This window comes from Telmatherina bonti, assembly GCF_933228915.1.
Source record: "Telmatherina bonti genome assembly, chromosome: 17".
Taxonomy (NCBI): Eukaryota; Metazoa; Chordata; class Actinopteri; order Atheriniformes; family Telmatherinidae; genus Telmatherina; species Telmatherina bonti.
Window position 1 is genome coordinate 17,037,482 of NC_136615.1, and position 11,537 is coordinate 17,049,018.

Here is an 11,537-nt window from a genome sequence, read left to right on the forward strand (position 1 = left end):
CATACAGGCTAGACACAGTAGCACAACAAGCATGGACTTCTCAGACAAAAGAGAAAAGCATGAAAAATATCAACAAATGTATTACGCTGAAATCTCTTTAATGTTACAAATAGGACTGAGCCAGGGTGTAAGAGGAGGACTAACAATGGTAGTAAGAAAGCTGCCAATCTGAAAGATAAAACACTGTTTTTATCTGATCATGGCACAGCTGTTATGCTCTGAAGCACAAATCAAAGCACCCGCACATCAGTAGAAGTCTGCAAGAAGGTGGAAACAAAATTGAGTTTATGTCATGCAGAAAAATTGACTGGGAATTTCACTATTTTACATTATAAAGACAAGCTATCTTCTAAAACAAATTGCCGTTGCTATCACACAGAGTTTTGCTTTTCAACATTTTTAGTTTGGGTTCCATGGTTTTCTGCAAGAGATACGGTCAGAAAAAAAAAAACATTAAAAGACTTTATCTTACGTGGAAAAATGTATACAAGTTGAGCTTTCCGACATTTTCAGTCAATATGGTGGGGACATCTTCCAGAAAAATTTCTAATGAACCTGCTATGATGTACAACAGCAATCCTCGATCTTTGTCCACGAGGGCCGGAGACCTGCCAGTTTAATAAGTTTCCCTGCTGCAACACATTTGAATCAAATTAGTGCACAATTAGCAGACTTGAACTGAGCTTCCTGCATCAGGTGTGTTGCAGGAGGGAAATTTCTAAAACTTGGAATACACCAGCCCTCAAGATCCCGATGGACTCAAAACATGGGGTTTATTTTAAAACAGTAAATCAATGCTAAAACCCTAACAAAAGTAGTGCAGCCAGGAGAATGGGGTGAGAGGATTATCAACATCTCACAGATAAAGCTAATGCCCTACTCATAGTCTACTGCACAGCCACTCCAAGGCCAGTTAGGTTAGAAAGGTGGGAAACAAATCCTTGAAGTTTCATAAATGTGAACAAAGGTCATTTCAAGAGTTCTCCACTTTTACTCCAGGGGGTGCCCTCCATCAAGGTTTCTCTTGGTCTTCTGTCAAACAGTGTCTTATCCTCACAAGGGAACATTTCCAAGTGCACATAGAAAAATAACAAATGCACTTGTGATCACCAGAATGTGTATAATACTGAAAGCAATACAGCATGCACAGAGGTGGGAGACAACTAAATCAGTGTCATGTCTCATTTCAGCCATATCTATTTAATACACTCCTAAACTGAGCATGAAGACACAACAGTGGGAGGTGTAGAATCTATTAACTTAATACATTAAACTCAGCAGAAACAGTCCACAAATGCAATCAGTTTTTGCTCACAGGGATATTATGGGAAAATGCTACTGAGAGGCTGGAGGCCTTGATTTCAGAACACACAAAAAAGAAAAAAAATGTAAACAATCCTTTCCTAGAACATGATGTGATTTTTTTGCCTGGAAACAAACCTTTTAGTTTGAACTTAAACATTTTTATTTTAAAAAAAAATTGAAAGTCCTGTACTGTAGACAGTTAGGCCACTGTCACTGCTCACAACATTTTATTATATGAAAAAAAAACTTGTACATGAGATGTTACCATTTTCAATTTAGTCATAACTGCAAACAAAAATGCAGAACATAGAATTAGGCCATCTGAAAAAGCAGGAAATAGTACTTATGAAGCAGTTTCAGTTCCTCCTGTTTTGAGCCATTTCAGAGCGTCTCCTGTTTTGAGCCATTTCAGAGTGCACAATGTCTCATAGGTGTTGCTTCCTGTCAGACCCTCTGTGGTAGGACAAGCGTGACAACATATATGCATCAAAACTTGCATTTGTTTAATATAGAGTTAATTGTTTTACCAGATCGTTCATGTTTGTTGCTTGAATTATCACTGTGTCAATAACTTCTAAGATTATGTTAGTGCATGAAAATAATACAGTCAATTTGCAGTTAACCTGCGATTTAAGTGAACTATCTATTCTGCACTTTTGGACTGATGATGGATCATATTGCTGTTCCAGTTTACAGGGATGGGTAGCTATGTTACAATTGAGGGCAAAAAAGTACATTTAAAGGAAGACCATATCTAAACGGTTGCATTACTTAGGGTTTCGACAGACCATAATAACTTTGCTGACACGGTTAAACACCATGTGATGCCTTACAGCCCATGTGATGTTTAAAGCAATTACAACTTGTGTAATGCTGCCTTATAAATAGATAGTTGAGCTTCCTATAGTATTCAACTTGCTCTTATTTCTTTAATCTGCTTCGCTCACAAATTCAGTAGAAGATGTTCGCAAAGTATTACATTATGTAATAAAAAACACACACAAAAAAAATCAATTTTTATAACTACTTTAACCCAAAAAAATTAGTTTAAGCATTAGTAGTATCTCTGAGTCACACCAAAAAACACAAACAACAATAACAAAATAATAAAACACAGATTTTTCCATCCTGGTTTTATTAATTAGCAAGAACAACATAGTAAAAACATCATGTACACATCCTTGTACAGAACAAAACCAACTCAACACTAAACTGTATTTAGTTGCACAAAACCAGTGCATGAAAACATATTTTTACTACAAAAAAACTGATCCAAAGGTCCAAAAATAACATTCAGAATCAAATAAATAATTAATCAAGTAACTGCCAAACTCATCCTCAATACATTTACACTCTGCTCTAATGTGCACACAATCCATATATACACTGAATATACATACACATCCATCAGTTGTTTGGTAGGACTTGACATTGAAACCATTGAAACCCATAAGGCAAACTTCCAATTTGGACTGGCCTTTGACAAAAAGGTAGGGGAAAATATCTGGACACACGGCAAGCTGAAAGTGATCATATTCAACCCTCTCAGGAAAAAAGTAAAGTCCATAATTTGGCGGCAACAACAGAATAAAAGGCTGAAGATTTTAAAGATAGGTTAAATAGAACAGAAATCTTAAAATCTTAAAAGAAATAGAACAGCTGTGTCAGTGAGAAATGATGCAGGTAATGCAAGTATCAGTAACTCTGTTTATTTTAAATCTGAGATCAAACTTCTTCAGTGTTATAATTTCAGTGTTTTGAAATTCCCAAATCAAATAATCTGAAAAAGTGAAAAGGGAAATAACTTCTTTCAGAACTTATAGTTTTGTTATTAAATTACAAATTAATAGAACTCATTTTTTAAAAAAAAACCTTTTAGAAGATCAAACTTCAATCCCTTGTGTACACTTTAAGTTTATCTTGCATTCCTATTTTTGTTTCTTTTAGTTTCTAACTTAAACTTAGATATAGACGTATGTGACAGCATGCGTGGCAGTTCGTCTTGTTTGCTTCTTTTTTGATCTTGTGACGGACTACCGACTAGTCCAGGGTTGACTCCACTTCTCCCCTAATAGCAACGGGGATTAGCTACATCCACCCTGCAACCCTGGTTGCAGGTTTAGAAAACAGATGAATTAAGTTTGACAGTAAAATATTTGAAGCTGCATAAAGGTCTTGGAAGGGTCCTAGGATCTTTCTGTTTTGCGTAATGCATGCAAGTCTGCAACTGCATCTAAAGATTAGTGTTTCACAGCCTGACTTGTGAAAATACCTTGATGATCCAAAGTTCTCAACATTGCAAAGCTGAGGTATCAAATGAGCCTCACAGAGCCACGTATCAAAAGCTTAGAAAAATGGGCTCCAGCTAAGCGTGGAAATGGAAATAAGAGTCTGACAGGTGCTTGACGAGAGCCACACCGTCTCCATCAAGCTGAAGTGGAGCATGCCGAGTGCAAAGCCACACACCGTATCTGTTAAGTGGTGTTTCCCCAAAAGGACCCTGGACATGCCCACCAGGAAGGCCCACAGCACCAGCAGAATGCGAAGCGGTACGGCTAGAACCAAGTGGGACAGCAGGAACTTTGAGACCATGGCAGCCCGACTGGCATGGGCAGCAGGGAAGGAGTAGATGTCCATGGCAACGCTATCCAGAAAGCCCGGCGTCATCTCCCAGGGTCCCCTACGCTTCACAAGTCTTTGGACTCCGGCTACTGTCATGACATCAAGGATGAGAGCTACCATAAAAATCAAGAAAGAGAAAGAAAAAAAAAGAGTATTTAACAACAAAACAACAGTACACTGTAAAAAATAGGTAACTAAAAAAGTAATTTACAGTGAAAAATTGGGCAAAAATCTAACATCTAAATAGGAGTAAAATTCCATAATGTAAATATTGTTTATATCTTTACTTTTTCATTAGCTCTTTTATTACATTTGAGCTTGTTAATGTCTATTAAAAGACTTGAGCCTGTTAACAATGAAATTATCTACAATTAAAGTTAAGAGCCTTGTCCAAGGGTGCATAGCGGTTTGGAACTTCAGGGAATTGTACCTAGATCCTCCAGTTTCAGCTCTCAAGACTTTTTTTTTTTTTAAAATATATCCAGCATTTTATGTTTAAATTCTTTCTTTATTGTCATGATACCTGTACTTGAATGATCCCATGTGTATATTTAAGTGTGTATATGTGTGTATGTAAGTAAAGGACTGTTCCTTTTTCAGTGTTGAACTTCATAAAAAGTTCAAAACTGATGTTTTCATAAAAAAGAAAAAGTTGTAATAATACAGATTTTTCTCAGTGTGCCACAGCTATATAGAACTGCAACACCCTACATCAAAGTTCTCGTGCAAAATTCAAAGTACAAGAGCAAAATGGTGCAAGAATATAAAATAAAATCCATTTTTAGTTTTCTCCAAGAAAATGCACCACACACAGAGATGACAAGGAGTCATCTTATCAGCTAGTAATTAAATATATTTACAAGGATTCATGGTGTAATCTATAAATTTCGTTCCCTCTCTGCCTTTAAATAGTCCTTTATCAGCATACTACCTCCACCATACTGTGCTACTAACTCTTTCATGCATTGACTATTTTAAAAAAAGAAAGAGTGCAATTTCCTGGGACATTTTACCTCAAAGGACATCATCCCCAGTGCATTTAGCATAAAATGTTTTTCATTAGGTATCTGCTGTAGTAGCCATTAGGTGTGGAATGGCTAGTTGGGACTTTACATTCATTGTCATAATACTGACCAGGTTCAGACCAAACACGCTGGACTTTGTCTAAACACCAGAAGTAGTTCTTGGTCTCACCAACACTGATAAAGCTTCTTTTCAGGCCTTCAGTAAAACTGAAAGTTTGCCTTTTGTCCCACTGCTGTTAATGTGTCCACAGAGGTTGATGTTTGCCGTATCTTTCACAATGACTTGAGCACTTTTATTCATCCACTGTTTATGTTGGGCTTGACTATGTGATCAATGTATTGTTGAAAAATCTCCCAATCAGACCAGAACATTCTGGTGTTTACCATTTATTTCACAAGCATGTTCACGCACTTAAACTAATTACTCATCAAATGCACTCTAGTTTAGTCTGATGTATTGAAATTTGCTTTAATTTTTCATTATTTAAAATGAATCTATTTTCCAAGGGAATATACAGCCAGCAAGTTGTGCTTTTATTTGCTTAACATTCATATTATCATAGCATTTTCTGGATGCATCCTGAAAAATTGTTTTAAAAAGCAATATATCCAGTTGAGATGTGGTAAAGTGAAAATACAGCTCAGAACAAATAGAAAGTATATCAGGAACATCATGACCTACATTGTGAAGGAAAACAACTTTAGTAAAATAGATATCTTAGTGACCAAGAATAACCACAAAGACAAACAATACTACGGAGAATTTGCTCTGAGTCCACATGTTAGAGATTTGCAGAGGACTTTTATAGCTCCACGGCACTCCCAGATTTATTCTCATTTTGGCTCTTTTTAACTTTACTTCCAAGTCTTCTATCTTCATATGCCTAATGTCACTTGTCCGTCAGACTGGCCGTATTGCACAACTGTCCTATTTTTCCTACAAGAAACAATTACAAGTCAAAGAGGAGGCATGTTTTCAAACAGAAGAAACAGATAAAGAATATGGTGACATGTGAGGAGGGACAGTTAGGGCATCTGCATCAGGCTGACACATCTCAGAAGTGCAATGACAGGAGGTGAGCCACTGGTGACTCATATTATCAGCTAGAAGCAAAAGTCTGCTTGTGATGCCCTTCAGCTGCCTAAAGCACCAGAGAGGACTTGCCACTACTAAAGATGCATTTTTCTTCAGCAAATGACAGCTGAAATATTGAATTTTTCTTCTTAAATTTTGTGCAGGCTGCTTTAGTTGCTTCCCCATGAGGACTCTTGCTTTGAGATTTGCAATCAAACAAAAATGTGTTGTTGTTTTTTTTTTTAAAAGTCTCCGTCAGTTATTTATATCTGGGGGCTGAAATCCGATTTGCTGCTCGAGGGGAACTAGCTGCTTTGAAAACGTATGATAGTCCAATAACTAAATATGAGCCGATAATTGGCTAGACATGCATTTTCCTTTACAATTAAAAATAAATGAAAATATTTCCAAACTTCTGATTTTAATTTGATTTCAAGTGCAAAATTTATGTAAAGCTTAATTGTCACAAAAATCAGTTAAAGGCGTGCACTTGTTGATTTTTTGCAACTCGCACACATTAAAGAGTTGTCAAACCAGTATCGCCTAAAAAATGTCAGATCCTGAGTTATCTGTTCGGTGGAGCACAGAGAAGCCAGCTGTGTAAGCACAGCCTTAATATATCTTTTCCTGAGCCCCATCTATGACCACCACCACCATACCACACCACAAAACAATGGGCAGTTATAGCACATTGTGATCAGTCTTGTTTACCTCAGTAAAACTGGTTACACTCTGGCTGCTGATTTTATTTTAGCCTTTTGAAGACCTGAAGAGCAACTCTTTGAGGGTGCTTTCACACTGGCACCATTTGGTCTGCTTTAAGCAAACCCAAATCTGCTTACAGTGATAGTCCAGTCTATATTGTGAACGGTCACTGAAAACCAGGGGTCTCAGTCCTCTTGTGAACTCTAGTCCCCTGTGCTGACAGTCGAAATGCATTCGAATAATCTAGCAGACCAAAGAAAGGAAGTGAAATAAGATGTGTCATACTGCAACGAGGTGGATATTTGGCAGTTTCCCCTGTAGCTTATACTGGAAGGTTTCTGGTCAAAACCACATTAAGTTTTAACACCAAAGTATAAACAGAAACCCTAAGACTGAATACATTTATTTTTGCTCCACTGTTTACTTGTGGCTAATGGACTGTTTCAGTCTAGCCAATCAATGAGCTCGATTTCTTCTTCTTCTTTCTTGTTGACCAGTGGTCTGTTGTAACTGTGTAACCCAATTCAGGCAGTTTGGTCCACTTAAGTAAAGTGTCAAAGCAGAGTAAACAAAACAAAGGTGCAGAAGATTTTAGAATTTATCGCCCAACTAAACCAAATCATCCAGATTATCCTGGTGTGAATGCCCCCTAAATATTAGCAACAGAACTGTAACATAGCCTCTGTAACAGTAGCCTCTGTAGCATTATCAGTTTGGTGGTCTTATTATAGACGGTGGGATAATATTTAATTCTCAGATCCAACTAAAACCAAACTACACAGCATGCTACACAGTAAAGCACGACCTTTCACGTATGTCAACTAATTGGAACAAGGATGGGGTATGAGGTTAATTGAAGGAACTCCTTCATCTATTATTTAATAGTGCAAACAAGGCAGAATTGTATTTTATCCCCTTTAAACTTTGAATGCTTTGCATTCTTCTTAAAACCCACTAAAGAAAGAACTTTCTGCCATGAATAATAATGGATGCACAACAGATCTGCTTTCTGATAAGTTTCATACTGCAAGGGTGCGAGGAGGGAAAAAGACCCAAACGCAGGGTACGAGACGTAGGAGCCCGGTGGATGAAGGAATTGATGGTGCAATGAAGAAAACAAACATGTTGTACAGACAGGACAGACATACATCCAGTGAGGACATTTAACTAAATGAGGAGCAGGTGAAGCAATCAGAGTTCAGGCATTTAGCATCAGGAAGTGAACAGAACAGAATAGAGAAAGGGATAAACCTGCGAAATAAAACAGGAAACCAGACAAAGGATTCAGACAACAAAAACAAGAAACTAGACTAGAACAGTAAACATAATTCAAAACCCGCTGACAATTCATTGGTGTGACCCTGCAATGCATAGTAAATATATCTGCACTGCATGTACGTCCACCAGCAGACTGAATAAAACAAAACCCCACAGATCTGTCATAGTGAATTATTCTCCTGATAGATGAAAACAGTGCATACTTTCTGATAGTAAAAATATTATTTCACCAGTCGCTGTGTGTGTGTGCGTGTGTGTGTGTGTGTGTGTGTGTGTGTGTGTTTTAATTTCCCTCTGACAGACCTCAGAAGACTACAAACGATCCCAAACAAAAAACAATGAACAAACATTATATCCCAAACACAATGCAACAGTGTCCCAAATCCCCAGATTTACAGACTTCCAATCAGTGCCTGACGTGGCTGCAGCCAGTAGATTTGTGCTACTTTTTGGTGAATAATCTGTATTTTGAGTGGAGATTGTGAGAGTGTGTACCAGTGCATGTGAGGAAACACCCAGGTGCCCCATTAAATCTGAACCATTTAAATCCTTTCTATGTTGCAGAACAAATGTGCCATGTGGATTAGAGAAATAAATGCAGTGAAGAACAAAATTTTCTTAACGTTCCCATGAGAAATAACTCCTAAAAAAACCCAGTTAATAAGTTTTTGTAATTTGGTTAGATTCTGAGTAATTGTTGTGCAATGCCATACAATACTGCAACAACACACAACTTATGTTCGTCTATTTCTGAAGTAGTGAATGCGCATTGGATTGGATTACACTACACTGCATGCAGGATGCACTTCATTACTTATCCTATTGATCACTGACATGAAGTAATAACATGCAGCAACATAAAGCAAACTTTTCTCTGAGACCATTTCAACTTGTTAGCACTGTGAGATCATGGGAAAAAAGATTTCCTCTTATAAACATTCAAACCTAGGGTAATGATGTTAGTTTTACCATAAGGCTGTTGCAACATTTGCATGCCAAAACATCGGTTTTGAACTGAAAGTATGATAGAAAAATTTGTCATGTGAAAAAAAAAAAAAAAAATCTGAGATCATTTTGAACATGTTACAAAGCAGGTTGTTGCATAGACCTCTCAACTCCATCTTGTTGAACAAATGGACATATACAGGAGGCCTAAATCATTATATGCCTGTTAATGGACATTGGATTTGCCATGAAAACCAGCATAATTTTCAAAGTTATCTGTTTCAGTGGGAGGTTTGTTTGGAGCTTTATTTTTCTGGTAAGCCAGGAAATGCAGGTTTGTAATCAGATTTTCAGATTTGTTGCCAGCTTCAGGCCATGATGTTTTCCTAACTCTAACCACATAGTTTACAGTTTACAACAACAACAAAAAAAAAACAAGAGTGACAATTTCAAGTAAAATGAGTATCTGATAAGTATGAGAAGTTCAGAGTCAGATGCATGAGACGCTCGAGTCTCCTGCTTAACAGTTATCTGCACCGAACTCTTCCAACCTTCAGTTTCTGACTTTTTCACTTTTAAATCACTTCTTTTGTGTTGGTTTGACAAAATACAGTCTGTATTCCAATATTCTATTTATTTTGTGTCAGTCAGTCACGTCAGTAAACATTGTTGCTTAGAAAAACTAGGCTGCATCATGACAACTTCATTAACGCCTGCGACACTGCACTGCTTCGTACCACTTCTTTTGTTTTTGTGAGTGTTTATAAAAAAAAGGATATTTACCTGAACTGAGGCTAGGCCAGTTTAGGACCTGAAAGAACCAAGCTGTTATATGTGCACGGGCGACTTGACACTGTCATGCTGAAAGAAATGAGACCTTCACTGTGAAAGGTGTAATATGGATGAGAGCACATGGGACTCCAATACCTTTTGCTCAGCATAATGGTAGTTGCACAGTTGTAAAAGAGACTGTTATGCAGATTATTAAGGCCCAGGCAGGAGTATTAAAGTCCTCATCCAGAAAAGGAATAGTTTTAAAAGTATCTCTGAACCCATAAAGTGATTTTCTATGTCGCAATGTTGTATGTTCTATTTATGTATTTAATACTCTTAATCTGATTCTAATATTATGAATTATGCATTGTTTTTCCAAACTGTTGAAACATTTATCCACAGTCATTGATGAAGAGAACTTCTCCACATCTTGACGCCACAACTCTTGCACTTTGGGAGGAACTTTTGTTTAATATCCAGTCAGTTTTGCTCCAACTTCCTCCAGCTTTTAATTTATTCAAACTTTTCTGAGATGCGTTGTATTTGTATTCTGCTTTTCTTTAGATTTGACCCCAAGTTTATAAGGGACAGGGATGTCATAAAAACTTCCAAATGGTGAAATTTTATTTTACTTATTAATTTATTTATTTATTTATTTATTTTTTTGCAAAGCTGGCAGTTTTCCTTATTGATCCACTAAGCTTTTACGTGGTATTTTGATAAACTTCAGTCAACCAGCTACTTGTTTCAGAAGTGTTTTAAAGCTTGTGTCTTTGTCCCCTCCTTAAAAACAGAATTAAAAAAGGACAATCACAAATGACAACTTATGTGACACAGGATTTATAAGAAAAAAATATGCTTACATGTTGCCATAAGTTTATTTAGGACTTTCCTGAACCCATGTGATGGGGGGGGGGGGAATAAGAATATTTGGAAGGGTAAGCAAGCAAACATTATGCAATATGTAACAAAATGATCATCTGTCATTCAGTAAATGTCATGTTGCTTGTATGGTGGATTTAGTGTGCTGAACCATGGTTCATTGTGGAGAGGGGGTGCAGTGTGATGTGGCATTTACCCAGCAGCAGGTTCACCAGGACCTCTTGTCCTGCCAGAGTATTACTCCGTGTGAGACACACGATAGTGCCAATGATCCACGTGATACCGTGCCCTGTGAGCGCCAACAGGGCGACCATGGAGCGGCAGCCTCCCCAGGAGGACGACGTGTAAGCGCACACCCCCATGCGCTTGGACAGACAGATATCAATGGCGAGGAGGGAGTTCATCGCTATACCCTTGAAGGAAGGGTTCAGCTGCATACAGTCTTCCTCTGGCATTTTGGTGGACTCTCTCCTCTCCTTGCTGCCGCTGTCGGTAGGCTCTTCACTCTGCTGACTTGTTTGCTGCTTGATCTGACCCGGTCGCTTTGGCCTACCTCGGCTCTCCGAGGGTCCGCCACTGCCGCCGCGGAGGGGCTGATGGTTGAGGGACATGAACTCAGGTCTGCTCAGGACGCTGCTTCTCTCGCGCGCCCTGGATCTCACATTGTAAGTCGAGGGCATGTTTGGATAAAGCTGAGTTCTCCTTAGATGGTACAATAACAGATTGCCAATCCCTGGAAGATAAATTCAAGTGGTGCAAGTCCACCACGATAGTGAAACGTCCCAGAATAAACCCCCTACACCAGTCCTCCCCCTTCTGTGGCCTTAATAGATATATTTAGAGCCTCAAGAATGTGCGATGCACATGCTGTTTATACCATGCAGGCAGGCAATGTTTTGAATGGCATCTGCTTCTAGCCAATCCTG

The 11,537-nt window shown here is 38.1% G+C and overlaps 1 protein-coding gene across 1 annotated transcript; it reads right to left on the reverse strand.

Moving 5' to 3' along the window:
- Positions 1–2,438: 2,438 nt before the first annotated feature.
- LOC306768538 (inactive phospholipid phosphatase 7-like) lies at positions 2,439–11,408 on the reverse strand. Its single transcript, XM_079256937.1, has 2 exons — positions 10,808–11,408; positions 2,439–4,040 (listed from the first exon to the last, which is right to left on the reverse strand). The coding sequence occupies exons 1-2, from the start codon at positions 11,289–11,291 to the stop codon at positions 3,652–3,654; spliced, it is 873 nt and encodes a 290-aa protein (XP_079113063.1). The 5' UTR covers positions 11,292–11,408; the 3' UTR covers positions 2,439–3,651.
- Between the last annotated feature and the right edge of the window lie 129 nt (positions 11,409–11,537).

What these genes read in the sequence shown, in the direction of transcription:
- LOC306768538 (XM_079256937.1), bottom strand. Translation starts at nt 11,291, where the DNA reads ATGCCCTCGACTTACAATGTGAGATCCAGGGCGCGCGAGAGAAGCAGC. An exon ending in CCTGGTGAACCTGCTGCTGG is followed by an intron (nt 4,041 to 10,807) that starts GTAAATGCCACA and finishes TTTTTATGGTAG; the next exon opens with CTCTCATCCTTGATGTCATG.